Source organism: Capricornis sumatraensis, chromosome 6, assembly GCF_032405125.1.
Source record: "Capricornis sumatraensis isolate serow.1 chromosome 6, serow.2, whole genome shotgun sequence".
In the NCBI taxonomy this organism is placed as follows: Eukaryota; Metazoa; Chordata; class Mammalia; order Artiodactyla; family Bovidae; genus Capricornis; species Capricornis sumatraensis.
In genome coordinates, this window is record NC_091074.1 from 47,194,594 (window position 1) to 47,214,118 (window position 19,525).

A 19,525-nucleotide genomic window follows, 5' to 3' on the forward strand; every position below is an offset into this window, starting at 1 on the left:
CAAATCAAGTGTTCATCCTTTAGGTTCTCAAGTAAAAAACATATTTAAATTCCATTTTAGCAGACAATATCAATTAGAAATTAATGTGTTTGACCAATGTAACCTGTGTTGGTAGGGGTCGGGGGGTGGGGAGGTTGGTAGTAGAGGTAGAAAAGCAAAGAATCTAAAACACAAACACACACACACACGACAGTTAGGATAAAAGTGAATTCTCAAAGGAACCAAGAGATATCTTATTTTAAATGACTGATGGCCTTTTTCTGAGTTGGACAACTATGGAACTTATATACCATTCTATCGTATAGTGCATATCCGAAGTGATCCAAATCATCACCTCATCTTACCTTAGTCCACACCTCACTCTTGCTTTCTATTCTTTAGGTGTGTATCAGACAGAAGGTCAGATTCAGGGATACAATTAGGAGATGTTTTAAGTAAGTGGTAATAAATGGCAAAATGGCTAAATTTGAAAACTCCTTGGCTGCACTAGAGCAGCTAGGTCAATGCCAACATAATTGAGCTGTCACACACAACCCCTCAAAATGACTATAAAGATGTTTTAGAATCTTTATAACCATATGGCATTTGGACCATTCTTTCTCAATGCTCGTGCTAGGATTTAATAGCTATCTGTCTATTCTCTTACTATCAGCTATGATTAACTCAAGGCAACAATTAGTCTGCCTTCATCATCTTTCCATCTTGCTAGCTATAGTCCTATAAATCAATTTGTCAATATTACTAAAATTATGTGCAAAGAGTCTAACAAGTTAAACAGCTTTTAAGAGTCCTAGCTTTGAGAAAATTATTTGGATGCTAAGAAAATTATTCAGTTACTTTTTTTTTCTTTTTTTTTAATTCAGACACTTTTTAATTTTTAGGTTATTTCTCACATCGAAGCCTGGTGGGGCTTTATTATCATCCAGCTACTGCCATGTGCTGGAATATCTGATTCTTTCTACATGTCTGAATGGCTAAACTAGCTAATGTTTAACCAAACATGTTCATGTTCAATTAGTATGTTTGACTGATATGATAGCCCTTAGAAGGCCACTATGAGTTATTATCAATAATTTATGGGACTCACATCTGACTAATTACACAAAACACTGTGATGAATTTCCTGAGACATTCTCCACGTACATAGAGTTTTGAAGTTATTTTTCAAAGTAATACATACATATATTGATAAAAAGTCAAACAATGCTAGAAGGCTTACAACCAAGAAAACTACAGAAGTAGTCTTTTTTCAGTGACGAAGCAGCCAGCTTGAATTCTTTGAGCTGTTATCTTTTTTTATTTACTTGCATATTTTTAAACCATGTGTTTACACTGCTTTAGCATCATTAATTTCAGACATTATTAACTTTCTATTCTCATTTACCATTTCCCCCCCATCCTCCCAACATAATTATACCAAATGTTTTCATGATGATGATTATATAACTATGTTTCACTTCTGGGTCAAGTAGTGTTCAGTAATTACATTTCTTTCCTTATATAACTTGCTAATTTTCTTGAAGTTAACTTTACCACATGCCTCCATTTGCTTGATTTCCTTTAAACTTATACCTAATTGTCTCAAACTCCTTAACAGCTCTGACAAAACAACTCTCAATATAATCTTCTATTTGGTCAAACCTGTTTCAGAACTTATCATTTCCATTCCCCCCGCCCCTGCCTCTGGAGTCACCCTTCTTTATGCCCAATGGCCTACTGCCTAAGTCTAGTGCATAGCTATCAAATATGATATTTACTTTGTCATCATCCTTATGATTTCTTTGCTTCTTTCCTATGTTGAATTCTTTATTTTATAGATCCCGTATCTTCCTCGGTTCACATATTCTTGGGGCTTCCTGGAAAGGTGCATGAGAAGTAAACTTAGAACTCTTAAGTCTGAAATGTCTCTATTTTATTATGACATGTGAATGAATGCTTGTCCTTCCAAAAAAGACTATGATAAAGTTGTCTGAAAAGGCATTTCTCCTGCTATTGTTCTACATCCTAGGAGGGTCCCACAAATGTTTCTTCCAATGCTTTTACTGAATTTTAAATTTCTGCTATCATGCTTTTCAATTCCAGGAACTTTCTCACCGATTTCCCCTTTGTCTTATAGAATCAACTTTTTAAAATTAGGCAATACCTGTTTAAGGTTGTTTATTATTATCTCCCCAAAGTGTTTTTTTTTTTTTTTCCCTGCACTATTTCCTTTCCACCATTTGCATTTTTAAAAGAGGTTTGTTTATTTATTTGGCTGCACTGGGGCTTCACTGCAATGCACAGGCTATCTCTAGCTGTGGCACAAAGGCTCTAGAGGGTGCAGGCTCAGCAGCTGCAGTGAGCTGGCTCTCTAGTCGCAGCACACGGGCTTAGTTGCCTCATGGTACGTGGGATCTTCTCCAGCCAGGGATCGAATCTGCATTCCCTGCACTGGAAAGCAGATTCTCAACCTCTGGACCACCAGGGAAGTCTCATCTATTTCCTATGAGTTTCCTTTTTTCTGTTGTGTGTGTCTGTTTTATGTTGGAAACTTTCTTAAGATGGCTAACAATCCTTGGCTAACAATATTTCTTCATGTTTAACAGGTTAGTAAGAAAAAACAAATTATAAGCTCTGTGTGTTTAAGCTGGGTTGTCAACTGGTGGGCCTCAGTATACTGGCCAGAAGTCTTCCAATATGATAGCCTGTTGGGTCATTCATCTGGAGTGATTTAATTTCTCCAGGAAGAATCCCTCAATCCTGTCTGGGATATTTAAGTATGGAAGCCAGATGTCTGGAGCAGAGCAAGGGAAGAAAGCTTGACATCTTATCATTCAGCACAACAACTTTCACTTAATCACCATTTTCAGTTTAACATCTCATCCTTACCCTATTCTGTGTCTGGAATCCCTCTGGTTTAACAGACAGTGTATTTCCTGTCTCCTGTGAGGTAAGAACATAGAAATTCCATTCCTTGTTCAGATTTTTCAAACAATCCCCATTTATGGCTCCCTATATTCTGTGATATTAGTACCTGAGCCATTCTAGAGTTCTGATCAAACAAGCTGTTGTTCATCAATATCACATATGCAACCATAGGCTCTCAGGTTTGATATTCTTGAGTCATTTATTCTTACTCATCCAAATTTTTGGTTATTGGTTAGTTATTTCCAGCTGTCATTAAAGGTGGAAAACAGAATTTCAACTTTTCGTTCTAACTGCTGATTTTCAAGAAAAAAGCAGAGGTCTTCCCTGGTGGTACAATGGATGGGATACCAATGCAGGGTACACAGGTTCGATCCCTGGTCTGGGAGGAATCTACATACTGAGGAGCAACTGAGCAGGAGCACCACAACTACTGAGTTCATGTGCTACAACTACTGAAGTCTGGGCACCTAGAGCCTGTGCACCACAACAAAGAGGAGCCACTGCTTGCCACAACTAGAGAAAGCCAGCACACAGCAACGAAGATCCAGCGCAACCAAAAAAGGAAAAGTGGAAACCTCATTACCCAACTTTAAACTGGAAACTATTTTCCACTATATAAATACTATCATTTAGTAAAGCTAAAGTATTAAGCATTTTATAGCAAATTTAAGTAAATTCTGACTTCTCAGTAACTTTCAGTGCAAAATTAAGAAATATATTTCACAGTGTAGTTTGCATTGCTTCCTCCAGAAGTACTAAAAGGCAGGCAACTGTTAAAATCACAATAACAAAAAAATTAACTTTCTGATCAAAAATACTATTACTTATAATTCAACAATAACTTGAGAACTACAGCAGATTTTTGAAAGGGGAAGCTTCCCTGGTGGCTCAGATGGTAAAGAATCTGCCTGCAATGTGGGAGACCTGGGTTCGATCCCTGGGTTGGGATAATCCCCTGGAGAAGGGAATGACTACCCACTCCAGTATTCTTGCCTGGAGAATTCCATGGACAGAGGAGTCTGGCGGGCTACAGTCCATGGGGTCGTAAAGAATCAGACATGACTGAGCAACTTTCACTCATCCACGGAAGATGAGGCGGGAAGGGTAAGTTAAAGTCTAACTATGAAGAGCACTGAATGCCAGAAGGAAAAAAAGCAGTAAATCGAGCATTCACTAAATATGAGTACACAGTAAGCTCTGCAGACATTTTCTCAATTGACTGACCACCATCCTTTGAATCAGGCATTATTATCTCTCTTTTTCCAGAAAAGAAACTGAAGCTTCAGTTTATTAAGAATTCTGTTTATAGTCACACAACTAGTAAGTGAAGGAGTTGACATGTGAGCCAGTGGCTTCAACTCCAGGTGCTAAGAAACTGAAAACTAGTAGAATTAAAGAGGTTAATAATAACCTTTGTGTACACAAAGAAATATTACAATGAATGCCAAAGAAGGGATTAGGGATAGGGTGGGGAGGAACAGTCTGGAGATTACTTAGGAGACTATTAGCAAGAGTACATAAAGGCATCTACTGGCAGTGGCAGCAGAATGTCTTTTCAGACAACTTTATCATAATCTTTTTTGAAAGGAGATAATAAAAGCATATTGAGAATTATAACTCTTACTCAGTCACAGAGGCTTCTTAGAGACAGACACAATCACACTGTATGCATACCTAATTGTCATTTAAGCTACTGAAAAATAATGTATTTTTAATTCTTAGGCACATAAAATGGTGCTTTCCTGATCACTTAAAATGAGGTGCGGCCATGTGACTTGTTTTGGCCTATAAAACAAAAGGGGAAGTAATCTGTGTTACTTCTGGGCAGAGGATTTAAGAGCCAACACTTAGCACATTAAGCTCTGCTTTAATCCTCTATCTCAGGGACTCAGCTGTCATAAGCTTAGCTTATGACATATAGTACAGCTGTCCCTTGGGGTCTGGGGAGGACTGATTTCAGGACCCACCATGCATATCAAAATCTACTGATACTTAAGTCCCACCGTTAGTCCTCTTTATCTGTGGTTCTGCATTCACAGATTCCACTAACCATGTGTCATGTTGTACTATATGTTTATTGAAAACAACCACTCATAAGTGAACCTGCACAATTCAAACCCATGTTGTTCAAGGGTCATCTATATACTATGTCAAATAACTATAAGAGTTATTAGACTGTGGTCCAGTAAAACCCAGCAATAGCTTGTGATTATCATTCATAGGTGATTTTATTCAGTATGCAGTCTGAGGAGCAGAAAGAAAGAAGAATGAAGAAAAATGAATGCAGCTGAAGAGACTATGGGACGCCACCATGCATACCATCACACATATAATGGGAGCACCAAAGGCACAGCAAGAGAAAGGAAGCAGGAAGAATAACTGAGGAAATGATGTTTAAAAATGTTCCAAATATAATGAAGACATGAAATCTACTATCCAATGAACATAGCAAACTCCCAAGAAGGATAAATTTAAAAAGATTCACACCAAGATACATAATCTGTAAACTAATGAAAGACAGAATCTTGAAAGCAACAAGGGAAGTGACTTGTCATATACAAGGGATCCTCAGGACTTCCCTAGTGGTCCAGCGGTAAAGAATCCCCCTAGTGGTCCAGTGGTAAAGAATCCATTGTGCAGTGCAGGGGATGTGAGCTCAATTCCTGATTGGGGAACTAAGATCCCACATGCTGCAGAGCAACTAAGCCTGCATGCTCATTCATGAACACCTTATTGCCAAATTCAGACTTAAATTGAAGAAAGTAGGGAAAACCACTAGGCCATTCAGGTATAACCTAAACCAAATTCCTTATGATTGATTATACAGTAGAAGTGGCAAATAGATTCAAGGGATTAGATCTGACAGATGGAGTGCCTGAAGAACTATGGATGGAGGTTCGTACCACTGTAAAGGAGGCAGTGATCAAGACCATCCCTAAGAAAAAGAAATGCAGTAAGGCAAATGGTTGTCTGAGGAGGGCTTACAAATAGCTGAGAAAAGAGGAGAAATGAAAGGCAAATAAGAAAAAAAGGACATAACCATCTGAATGCAGAATTCCAAAGAATAACAAAGAGAGATAAGAAAGTCTTCTTAAATGAACAATGCATAGAAACAGAGGAAAACAACAGAATAGGAAAGACTAGGATCTCTTCAAGAAAATCAGAGATACCAAGAGAACATTTCATGCAAAGATGGGCACAATAAAAAATAGAAATGGTATGGACCTAACAGAAATAGAAGATATTAAGAACAGGCGGCAAGAATACACAGAAGAACTATACAAAAAAAGGTCCTAATGATCCAGATAACCATGATGGTGTGATCACTCACCTACAGCCAGACATCCTGGAGTGTGAAGTCAAGTGGACCTTTGGAAGCATTACTACAAACAAAGCTACTGGGAGTGATGGAATTCCAGCTGAGCTATCTCAATCCTAAAAGATGCTGCTGCTAAAGTGCTGCACTCAATATGCCAACAAATTTGGAAAACTCAGCAGTGGCCATAGGACTGGAAAAGGTCAGTTTTCATCCCAGTTCCAAAGAAGGGCAATGCCAAAGAAAGTTCAAACTACTGTACAATTGCGCTCATTTCACATGCTAGCAAGGTAATGTGCAAAATCCTTCAAGCTAGGCTTCAACAGTATGCGAACCGAGAACCTCTAGATGTTCAAGCTGGATTCAGAAAAGGCAGAGGAACCAGAGATCAAATTGTCAATATCCGATGGGTCATAGAAAAAGCAAGGGAATTCTAGAAAAACATCTACTTCTGCTTCACTGACTACGCTAAAGCCTTTGACTGTGTGGATCACAACAAACTATGGAACATTCTCAAAGAGATGGAAATACCAGACCACCTTGCCTGTCTCCTGAGAAACCTGTATGCAGGTCAAGAAGCAACAGTCAGAACCAGAGGTTCAAAATTGGGAAAGGAGTATGTCAAAGCTACATACTGTCACCCTGCTTATTTAATTTCTATGCCGAGTACATCATGCAAAATGCCTGCTTGGATGAAGCTCAAGCTGGAATCAAGATTACTGGGAGAAATATCAGTAACTTCAGATATGCAGATGACACCAACCTAATGGCAGAAACCGAAGAGGAACTAAAGAGTCTCTTAATCAAAGTGAAAGAGGAGAGTGAAGAAACTGGCTTAAAACTCAACATTCAAAAAATGAAGATCATGGCATCTGGTCCCATCACTTCATGGCAGCTAGATGGGAGAAAAAAATGGAAATAGTGACAGACTTTATTTTCTTGGGCTCCAGAATCACTGACTCCAGCCATGAAATTAAAAGATGCTTACTCCTTGGGAGAAAAGTCATGACCAATCTAGACAGCATATTAAAAGGCAGAGATATCACTTTGCCTACAAAGGTCCGTACAGTCAAAGCTATGCTTTTTTCAGTAGTCATGTACGGATGTGAGAGCTGGACCAAAAGAAAGCTGAGCTGAGCATCAAAGGAAGAACTGCTGCTTTCAAACTGTGGCACTAGAGAAGATTCTCGAGAGTCCCCTGGACTTCAAGGAGACCAAACCAGGGTTAGGGTTTAGGGTTAGGGTTTTCCTTCCCAATCCTAAAGGATATCAATCCTGATTATTCACTGGAAGAACTGATACTGAAGCTCCAATATTTTGCCCATCTCATGTGAAGAGCCGCCTCACTGGAAAAGACCCAAGTGATAGGAAAGATAGAAGGCAAAAGGAGAAGGGGGCAGCAGAGGATGAGATGGTTAGATGGTATCATAGACTCAGTGGACTTGAGATTGAACATACTCAGGGAGACAGTGAAGGACAGGGAAGCCTGGAATGCCACCATCCATGGGGTAGCAAAGAGTTGGACGCAACTGAGAAAAGAACAACAACAATGAATGAAAAGATAATTCTATATCTACATTATGGACTCACAATGCATAATGATGTAATGTGTGACAATAAGAGGAAATGAGAGGGATGAAGTTGTACAGGAACATAGCTTTAGTATTGAAATCAAGCTATTAATTCAATCTAGGTTGTTTAAATGTAAGATGCTAAGTAATTCCCAAGGTAACCACTGAGAAAAACTAAAAATATACAGAGAAAAGGAAATGAAAAAGGAATCAAAATTAAACACAAAAGAACTGAGGATCAAAAAGGAAATGACACATGAAAAACAAACAGCAAAATAGCAGAATTCCTTTCTTACCGTCAATTACTTTATATGCAAACAGATTGAACTCTCCAATTAAAAGGCACACTGACTGAACAGATTAAAGAAATATATGATCCCACCTCTAAGTTTTCTATAAGAAACTCATTTTAGAGCAAAAGAAATAAGATGAATATGAAAGGATGAAGAAATATTTCATGCAAATAGTAACTAAGACAGAGCTAGGTGGTTGTAGTAATATCTGACAAAATACTTTAAACAAAAAATTGTTACAAGAGATAAAGGACACCGCATATTGATGAAAGAGTCAATCCAGCAAGAAGACATAACTACTATAAACAGATAAACTTTCAATAACAAGAGTCCGAAAACTTATGAAGCAAATACTGAAGCAAATGAAGGGAGAAATAGTTCAAAAGTAACACTTGGACATTTCAATACCCCACTTTCAATAATGTACAGTACAATTAGACAAAAGATTAGTAAGGAAATAGAGAATCTGAACATTATAAATCACTCAGACCTAAGACACATACCAAACTACCAGGTAATAGCAGAATACACATTCTTTCACAAATGTACATGAAACATTCTCTAGGATAGAACACATTAGGTCACCAAAATGCCTCAAAACATTTAAAAAGACTGAAATCATGCAAAGTATCTGATCACCATGGAATGAAACCACATAGCAATAACAGAAGGGAAATTAGAAAATATACAAAAATGTAGAAATTAAACAAGTCTCAGAGACCACCAACAGGTTAAAGAAAAGACCAAAAGGAAAATTAGAAAATCCTTTGAGACTAATGAGAATGAAAACACAGCGTCATAGAGGGCAGTAAATGCAGTCATCAGAGGAAAATTTACAGCCAAGATGCTTAAACTTAAAAGAGAAGAAAAATCTCAAATCTATAACCTAACTTCACTCCTTAAAATGAACTAGAGAAGAGCAAACTTAAAGAGGTGGATGTGACTACAACAAAACTAACAGAAGGAAAGCTATCATGAAGACTGGAATGGATATGAACAACAACAACAAAAAACCCAGGAAACTGGAAAATAATAGAGAAAATCAAATAAAGCACAGGTAGTTCTCTGAAAACATCAATAAAACTGAAAAACCTAAAGGAAAAAAAGATTCAACTTACTAAAATTAGAAATGAAAGAAGGGGCATTACTACTGACCACAGAGAAATAAATGGATTATAAGAGAATTCATATATTTAGTGAACCTGAATTTCCTTCTTTTCTGAAAACACACACTGTCAAATGTCCAGGGGAAGTAGATTATGTTTAATAATTCAAAAGGCAACCCAGACAATGACAACTGCAACTTACTAAAGACCTACTAATTCACTGTTCTTATCTTACAGATGCACAAAAGCATAGAAAATAACTGAACAAGCATCTTTTCCAAGTCAATGCCTGCAAATAGTAGGACACAGATTGAAACCCAGGTGTCTCCAGTTTCAAATCCTATTCAAATCCACATCTCTAAACTGCTATGTATTTATTAGAAGTAATAATACTAAGTCCAATATCATAAGAAAGAATGAAAAATGAAATTAAGCCATTTTTAGAGTTTTGTTTTACTGATGTATTTTTCATGAACTAAAAGCAAAGTTTCACTATGCAATTAAGTAAGGGCTTCCCAGGTGGCACAGTGGTAAAAATTCCACCTGCCAATACAAGAGACAAGGGATCCCTGGGTCTGGCAGATTCCCTAGAGAAAGAAATGGCAACCCACTCCAGTATTCTTGCTTGAGAAATTCCACAGACACAGAAGCCTGGCGGGCTACAGACCCATGGGGTTGCAAAGAGTCAGACAAGACTGCGCACATGTGCGTGCGCACACACACGTGTGCACACACCCAATTAAACTCTGCTGCTGCTGCTAAGTCGCTTCAGTCGTGTCCGACTCTGTGCAACCCCATAGATGGCAGCCCACTTGGCTCCTCTGTCTCTGGGAGTCTCCAAGCAAGAATACTGGAGTGGGGTGCCATTGCTTTCTCCAACGCATGAAAGTGAAAAGAGAAAGTGAAGTTGCTCAGTCGTGCCAACTCTCTGCGACCCCATGGACTGCAGCCTACCAGGCTCCTCCGTCCATGGGACTTTCCAGGCAAGAGGACTGGAGTGGGGTGCCACTGCAATTAAACTCAACAGGCATTTATTTCAACAAAGTCTATTTGTGCAAGAAATCTCAAATACTTCAAATGCCAGCTAAAGAAAACAACGAGGTGGCTCAGATGTTTGCGCCTACAATGCGGGAGACCCAGGTTCAATCCCTGGGTTGGGAGGATCCTCTGGAGAAGGAAACGGCAACCCACTCCAGTACTCTTGCCTGGAAAATCCCATGGACAGAGGAGCGTGGTAGGCTACAGTCCATGGGGTCACAAAGAGTTGGACACGACTAAGCGACCTGACTTGACTTCACTTCAAAGGAAACAACATGGCAGATGATCTGATAAATCTTGTGGCAGAGGGGCCAGGAGGGGTATGGAGGGCACAATAACACAGGGACATGGGACAGGAATTTCAGAAGTACAGTGTTTTCCTAGCAATGCAACTTACCCAAGGCCTATCTTTCCTTCTAAGTACAGCTCAAATGTCCCTAGCTACAAAACTTTCCCTGACAACTCCAGCATCTTTGCCTGAAATGCTATTAATATTACCACTTTTAGGGATGTTCACTTGGCATTTGCCATTTTATACTGCCGTTAAATACTTATTTCTTCACTAGCATCTTATACCTTTCCAGCATCAGGACAGCTAATGTCTTACAAATGATACTATAGCACACAATAAGTATTTGATGATGATAATGAAAATGAATCTAATTTCAGATTTTCACATCTTTTCTTTTTCCCCAGTTTACTGAGGTGTAACTGACATAGAACCCTGTATGAGTTTAAGGTGCACAACAAAACGATTTACATATATATTTTAAAATAATTACCTCAGTAAGATTAACATCCAACATCTCACATAATTACTTTTTTTCCCTTGTGATGAGAACTTTTAAGATCTACTCTCTTACAACTCAGTTTATCAAGTTTTAAAATGTCTGGAATGTGTTAGACTTGATCCAGCAAGTTCTGGCAGTCCGAGGTGAATTCTGGACCAAAAGGCTTTGATTCTCCAACCAGAGTTCTGGTAAGGCTCAGGATGCTTTCTTTCCTCAAACTCCATACCTCATATGGCATCATTCTGAGTCAATCTAATTGTTTACCATAATGTCAATAATGAAAGCATTTTGGGATGAAATAAAACGATGATATCTTAAATGTGCTAAAACATACCCAGTGAAAAAAGACTAAAGTTGACTGACAGGGACATAGATGGTCAGTCACTTTATTACTATAACCGAGAACTGGTGCCAAATTAGCCCTCCAGATACAATTGAAAAAAAAAAAAAAACTGGACAAAATATAAGAAACAGTTTTCAGACACTGCATAACAGGCAGCACAGGACTGTACTCCTGAGTGAAGGGAGGCAAACAAAGCTTTCTGGTAGAAGTCACTTTTGATATTACTATGTAAGTTAGGAGAACACAAGCATAATACAGCAGTCTTGTTAAGTTGAGCAGAAGATTAAAGTTTAGGGAAGCAGAAGCAGCTATTTGTGGAACAGTACAATAGAGGCAGGAGATACAGAAAAAGAGCTCTGGAAACCAATATAGGTTCCCCTTAAATGTTGCTAAATACTAAGCTACGCCTGTATGTAGGGAAACTCCACAAGGTCAGCCAAAGAAAAACTTCCAGAGTTTCAAGTTGTAGAGCTCATAGAGGGCTTGGGGAAATCCTAGTTCTGACCAGATCAAAGAGACCTGTTTAAAGACCCAGGACGTTAGTATAGAGATCAGAAGTTCTAATGTAGCCTAAAGGTTGAATCTGCCCTAAAAATATATAAATAAGCTCCAAAAGGATCAAGAAAATCTCCAACTTAACTGCTCTCCAAGACAAACCTCAACATTCTTTAAAGCAAAAGAATAAAAATCAGACACTCGATACATAATACAATGTCCATCCTCCAATCTTAAATGTGATATGCCCCAGCAATTCAACTCCTAGGTATTTATTTACTCAAATATAAAGCTAATTGGAGAGTGAAACAAGACTGGAATCTGAAAAAGCAGACTAGGTTCACAATTTCACTTTTTACTGTTTATATGTCTCTCACTATTTGTGCATTGAATATAATTTTTTAAAGATAATACTCCATTTACAGTTGTCACAAAATATTGGATAAATTTCCTGTGCTGTTCAATATATCCTTGTAGTCTATCTTACACTCAATAGTTTGTATCTACTACTCTCTCATGCCTATATTGCCCCTCTCCTCACAGGTAACCAGTAGTTTGTTCTTTGTATCTGTGAGTCTGTTTCTTTTTTGTTATATTCATTAGTTTGTCACATTTTTTAGCTTCCGCATAGAAGTGATATACAGTATTTGTCTTTCTTATTCTGTCTTTCTGTCTGGTTTATTTCACTTAACACAATGCCCTCTAAGTCCATACCCTCTAAATCCATGATCTCTGCATGGATATCAAACCAGTCAATCCTAAAGGAACTGAATCCTGAATATTCACTGGAAGGACTGATGCTGAAGCTCCAATCCTTTGGCTACCTGATGTGAAGAGCCGATTCATTAGAAAAGACCCTGATGCTGGGAAAGACTGAAGGCAGAAGGAGAAGGGGACAACAGAGGAGGAGATGGCTGGATAGCAACACCAACTCAATGGACATGAGTTTGAGCAAACTCTGGGAAGCCTGGCATGCTACAGTCCATGGGGTCACAGAGTCAAACATGACTGAGCGACTGAACAACAACCTGTTCTAAGATAGAGCATGGCTCCCCTGGTGGTTCCGTGGTAAAGAATCTGCCTGCAAAGCATGAGACATGGGGTCGACCCATGTCTGCAACCCACTCCTGTATTCTCGCCTGGGAAATCCCATGGACAGAGGAGCCTGGGAAGTTGCAGTCCACAGGGTCATAAAAGAGTGAGACATGACTTAGTGACTAAACAACAACAAAGATGGAGCATATGAGCAAAGATAGGCAGTCTGAGAGTTAAGATGCTGTCAAATAATTTGACGATGCTGAGATACTCTAGAAAAACTCATATGATAAACTCATAAGATTCAGAAAAGAGAAGCAAGAGATAATAGTATTTCTAGAACTGAGAAGATGACTGACTACTGGTCTCAACTATGCTGCCTCTATTCTTTAAGACTATTATAAACCACTCCAGATCATTATCCTTTCTTTTTTCTTAAATTCCTAACTCTCCAAATAAATCCAAGAGTAACAGATGACTAGACTGAAAGAGGATTGAGGCAGTGTAGTACTGGTGATTAAATACACAGATTTTGAAGTTACAACATTTAGGTCTGATCCTGAGTGTGTCATTTACTAGTGTGTGACTCTAGGTGGGTTACTTGGCCTCTCTGATGCAAGTAACTGTCCATAACTACCTCATCAGGTTGCGACAGGGATTAAATGAATTTGGAAAGTGCTTAGAACAGTGTCTTGAACCACATAAGTGTTTACAATGGCACAGATAATAATACACTCGTTAAAACTAATTTTTTTTCATTTAAAAGTTCTATACAATTTTTAAAGGTTACTTTCCATTTACAGTTATTACAAAATATTGGCTGTATTCCCTATGTCGTGCAATACCTCCCTGTGCCTATCTTACATCCTATAAAAACTAAGTATTTTTTAAAAACTCCCCTCAAATCAGATTTTAAAAACCTAAGCCATACAATCCTGCAAAGAACTGAAGAGGAAAATATTTTTATTCCCATTTTATAAACAGGTTCTACTAGAAAAACTAAGAAACTTACTAGACTAAAAAATCCAACTAGAAAGTAGTCTAGCACACAAATATTCGATTGGCCAAAAAGTTTGCTAGGGCTTTCTATCACATATTTTGGCCAGCCTAATACATAATAGACTGATTAATTTGCTCTGCAAAACTATTCCCATATAAGAGATTTTATTCCATTTTATGTAGTAGTTACTAGCAGTTAGACTCTAAAAAGAGTATACTATCAACTCAAAAGCAAAAAATGTACAACATACAGTATTCTTGCCTGCAAAATCCCATGGACAGAGGAGCCTGCCAGTCTATGGGATCACAAAGAGTCGGACACGACTGAGCAACTAACACAGGAAAAGCGTACAAAAATTAGCAGTTGTCCATATTACTTTTTCCATCTACTAAGTGCTTATCTAAACATTTAAAATGCATGATCTCATTTAATCCTTGAAATAATAACAACTGCTATCTCATTCTACAGATGAGGAAACTGAGGTTTCAGAGGGATTAACTTGATAGAAGTCATACAGCTGAAAAACAGCAGAACTGACATTTAATTCCAAGTCTATCTGACATCAAACGCTATATCCCCTTTCATTATTCATGCTGCTCTAAGGCAATGCATACTTTATTGAGGCTCACATACTAAAAAATCTTCAATACAATGAAGATCATCCAAGTCAAAAAATAATAATAATAATGATGCTCTTTACTTCTCTAGCTTAACATATGCAGTCAAACAGCAAAATTCATGCATTGTTGGGATACTAGTTAGTATTACAAGGTAAGAAACTTTTAAAAACCTTTGGGAAACAAAAAATGAATCTCAAAATACTGTTGCAAAACACTGGAAATACATGTAAATCATGTTGGTGAAATGAAGTGAAGTGTATTTTTCACTGTTTCCAGAGATATCATTTACCTCCCCTGCCCATCTAGAAGAGAATAATAATAATAATAATCACCTATAAGGTGACCCTGTTTATTGCTTTTTATTTACAGGAACGTGTTTAAACTGAGAATTAAAATGGATTACATTTCCTCTTATAAGATTGCTTTTACCTATTTATTTTTGAAATCTTTGTGTTTCTTAGCCATTTATATGACTCCTTCATATAAAAAATAGTAAACCTTGGTCCTATTGACTGCATAATTTTCCCCCAGTTTGCTACTTTTAATGTTTGTCTGTTTTATCACTGTTGATTTTCAGAAATTTAAACTTTCATAAAATGAAATCTATTTTCTCTTTCACTTCTTATATAACCAATAACATGTGTCTTCCACCGTCTAGAAATGTCATAAATAATTCATTTATATTTTCATCCAGTTTTAATGGCTTGATCTTTTTTTTAAAAAAGGTGTCATACTTGAAAATTATGTTATTTTATTTCGAAAGTTCTTTCAATAAAATGTTCTTATTTTAAAAGGCAAACAACAACACAATATAAAACATACTGAACAACAAAGATTAAAGATCAAAAGTCCAAGCTCCCTCAAATCCTTTCGGGGCTACATGCTTAGTCTATGCACATACTAAAATATACAGGGAAAAGTGCCTATAGCTGGCTGACATTTTGCCTCTTCTCTTCACAATCTCTTGGCTCATGCACCCCAATGGAGACTAAAGAATGCTGAGCTAGAGTGTGTTAGTAGTGATTCTGAATGTCCAAGAAGGGGGACAGTATTGGGCTGGCCAAAAAGTTCATTTGGGCTTTCCCATAAAACATTACAGAACATATTCATCCAAGATTTTCAGACTTACTATAGAATTTTTTTTTATTCAAGTGACAGCAGTTTGAAGACTTGGTAATTTCTGAAACAGTGTTTTTGGAAATGCTGGCCCAGCACTTCAGACAACCCTAAACTGCAACATTTTGTGAATAACAAAGAACACAAATTAAATATTTAAAAAATAAGATAATGAACTTACTTGGGATACACTGGTTCATAAAGGTACTTGTCCCCTCTTGTAGATGTTATGTGAAAAAACAAGACGTAGCCATTTGCCGTCTGAAAGATAAATTTTATTTACCATGAATTAAAGGGTAAAGCTATGACTGTAACCTTAATTTTAATTTTATTTAAAGTATTTATTTCAAAGTATTTCTTTGAAAATATTTTACTCTTAAGAATACTCTTTTGAAGATCTACAGCTAAATTATCCAAGTAAATGAATCACTATGTTTCAGTATAATCTATCTTGTTCATAAAGTAACTCATGAAAGGAATTTATAGGTTTCAAAATATTCCATAGGTAGTTGAAATTAATAATTTATAATAAGCTGTAGACATTAGTATTCTAAAATAGCTATTATTCAGGTAATAGATGGCTATTTTGCAAAATATACAGACTGTTCTGAACTCTGGAATAATATGGTAAAATCTTTCTGAGTTTTTAAAGCAATGACATCACCAAATGGTAATAGTATGATGAAATTCAACATACTTTATACATTTCAAAATCAATAAATTAGCCTGATTTACTACAAAATATACTCTTGAGACAGAAAAAAATTAGAGAAACTTCAATTTCAAAACTTTGAACATCAGCTAATTTTTCTAAGTTAGCAAAATGCTTCAAAATGTATTAACTAGGTCAGAAAGAAAAATACCATACAATATCACTTATATATGGAACCGAAAATATGACACAAATGACACTTATTTTCAGGACAGAAACAGACTGACAGATAGCTAAAACAGACATGGTTGCCAGGGTTGGGGATGGACAGACTGGGAGTTTAGGATCAGGCAGATACAAATTGTTATATAAGGAATGGACAAATAACAAGGTCCTACTGTACTGCACAGGGATCTACACTCAGTATTCAATATCCTGTGATAAACTATAATGGAAAAGAATATTAAAAAGATCATGTGTGTGTATATATATGTATAAATGAATCACTATGCTGCACACAATTAACACAGCATTGCAAATCAACTACATTTCAATTAAAAAATTATAAATTGTTCTAAAACAAAATGTCATATGATCATGGCAGATATCTACTTGTGAAGCTCAACCAACCATTTTACCTTTATACAAATATTAAAAAACCCTGTATTTAGCTTTTTCTAAACGAACCTCATGCAAAGAGTTGACTCATTGGAAAAGACTCTGATGCTGGGAGGGATTGGGGGGGCAGGAGGAGAAGGGGACGACAGAGGATGAGATGGCTGGATGGCATCACCGACTCAATGGACATGAGTTTGAGTGAGTTTGGTGATGGACAGGGAGGCCTGGTGTGCTGCGATTCATGGGGTCACAAAGAGTCGGACAAGATTGAGCGACTGAACTGAACTGAACCAGATACTTTCAGACATAACAGAATCAAGTGGCAATGTTTTACTCAAACTACTTTATATTCATACTGAATTCCTGGCATTTTAGTGGCAGGACAGCTTTTAACAAAAATAGAACTAAAAAAAAAAAAAAAAATTAAAAAATTATTCAAGGTTTCAAATTTCTTTCCAGTACAGGTTTTCTGTTTTTCATATAAAGGAATGCAAGAGGAAACACTCAATTTTTTCAGGAAAGCCAGGTGATCTGTTTTTAAGCTAAAAATGTTAATATTTCATAATGTTTTCCTAAACTCTATTTCAACATATTGGGATACCAAAGAAAAAAGGATAAAATCCTCCAGGGGAGGCGTCCGCACTCCAAGGCTGCGGTGGGCCTCGTGGTGAGCTGGGGCCTGATTCTCCGCGCGCAGAGAACGCCAGCCTCGGCTGGGCCGGGGGCGGCCCGCGGAGCGCCTGGTCCAGTCATGGCAGACTACTGGAAGTCACAACCAAAGAAATTCTGTGATTACTGCAAGTGTTGGATCGCGGACAATAGGCCTGTATGATGATTCCTCTGTTAGAGAGTCTCCTGATAACTGTGTTCATGCGAGATGTTCTTTGTTGATCTCAACTGAGAGCTTACAAAGTACTTTCATATGTGTTGCTCTTGATTTTTCAAAACATCGAACAATTTCTGTTGTGTTTTCATTCCTTGTAGGAAAGTTGTGAGCCTTCTTCATCATCAGCCCAAATTTGATTATCTACTAAGCCAAATTATTTCTCTCTGGCCCTTCAGTCACATTCAGGAACTGGACACTGAAGCATTGAATTTCATGAAAGAGGAAAGAATCATAAAGAAAATGTGGCAAAGAGGATCAGTGAGATTAAACAGAAAAGCCTGGATAAGGCAAAGGAAGAAGAAAAGGCATCAAAGGAGTTTGCTGCAATGGAGGCAGCTGCCCTGAAAGCATACCAGGAGGATTTGAAAAGGCTTGGCTTAGAGTCAGAGATCTCAGAGCCAAGCGTGTCACCAGTAACCAGCACCATCCCAACCACCTCTGCATCAAATCAGCAGAAAGAAAAGAAGAAAAAGAAAAAAGACCCTTCAAAGGGCAGATGGGTAGAAGGCATAACCTCGGAGGGTCACCATTACTATTATGATCTTATCACAGGAGCATTTCAGTGGGAGAAACCTGAAGGATTTCAAGGAAACTTAAAAAAGGCAACAGGGAAGACTGTGTGGATAGAAGGGCTAAGTGAAGATGGCTATACCTATTATTATAATACAGAAACAGGGGTAAAGTCAATGAAAAGTCACTTGGCACCCTAGAAGAGTCCAAATCATCAGATTCACATGGTGAGTCTGATGGTGAACAAGAAGCAGAAAAGGAGAAAAAAAAAGAAGAGATCCCAAAAGAAACACAGAAGCTAATAATAAAGTTTAAGGAAAAAAATAAAAATAGTAATAAAAGAACTGAACCAGAAACACAGAAAGAAAAAAATACCCAAGGGAAGAATTCATCAGGTCCAAGTGAAGAAAAACCCAAAGAAAAAAATACCCAAGGGAAGAATTCATCAGGTTCAAATGAAGAAAAACCCAAAGCTCATAAAAAGCCAAACCCATATGGAGAATGGCAGGAAATTAAACCAGAAGTTGAGTCCCATGAGGAGGTAGATTTGGAGCTTCCAAGCACTGAAAATGAATATGTGTCAACTTCGGAGGCTGATGCTGCTGGGGAACCCAACTGGTTTTTAAAGAAAAAACGGTCACTTCTCCTGGAGTCGTGGCAGATGGAGTGGCCCCAGTCTTCAAAAAGAGAAGAATTGAAAATAATATTCTGAGAATTTTAACAACTGCTTAGAAGACTATAATGCCAGGGAAAATACAGCATCACTTTGCCCCAGCATTTAGAAACCTTACTTAGACAGTATACATTGACAGATGAGATTACAAATATGGCTTGATTTACTATTTTGGTATTCTCTATCAATCATCTCTACCAGCTAAAGCTGGCTTTGCATGTATATCAAATGTTATATATTTCCAGATATTAATGATTTCATCAGTGATAATTTCATAAACACGCCTGCCTTTGAACAACAAAAGTTTTGGTGGTAAACGATCATTCTTAAAAAAGAGCATCTTTCTGTATCTATACCAAAACTGTTATTATTATGTAGTGAGACCATAGTTAGACCGTCCTTCTCTTCTTATCCCCAAATACTGCAAATTTAAGTATATAACTCGAAACCTTCTTCTAGTATATATAATAAACATAAGTACACACTCTAAGACCAGCATTTCTAAAAAGTTAATGAAAAGACAAAATAAAGAACTTCAAAGTTCTCTTTCTTGTT

The 19,525-nt window shown here is 37.4% G+C and overlaps 1 protein-coding gene and 1 pseudogene across 2 annotated transcripts in view; one reads left to right on the forward strand and one right to left on the reverse strand.

Annotated features, from left to right (window-relative positions):
- Window positions 1-19,525, reverse strand: part of RIC1 (RIC1 homolog, RAB6A GEF complex partner 1) — a 142,995-nt gene that overhangs the window by 53,818 nt on the left and 69,652 nt on the right. For both annotated transcript variants that reach the window (XM_068974030.1, XM_068974029.1), the window contains exon 3: window positions 15,813-15,892. In XM_068974030.1, the coding sequence (XP_068830131.1) occupies window positions 15,813-15,892 (80 nt within the window). The remainder of the gene's footprint in view (window positions 1-15,812; window positions 15,893-19,525) is intronic.
- On the forward strand, window positions 17,653-19,029 carry LOC138081203 (WW domain-binding protein 4-like; annotated as a pseudogene).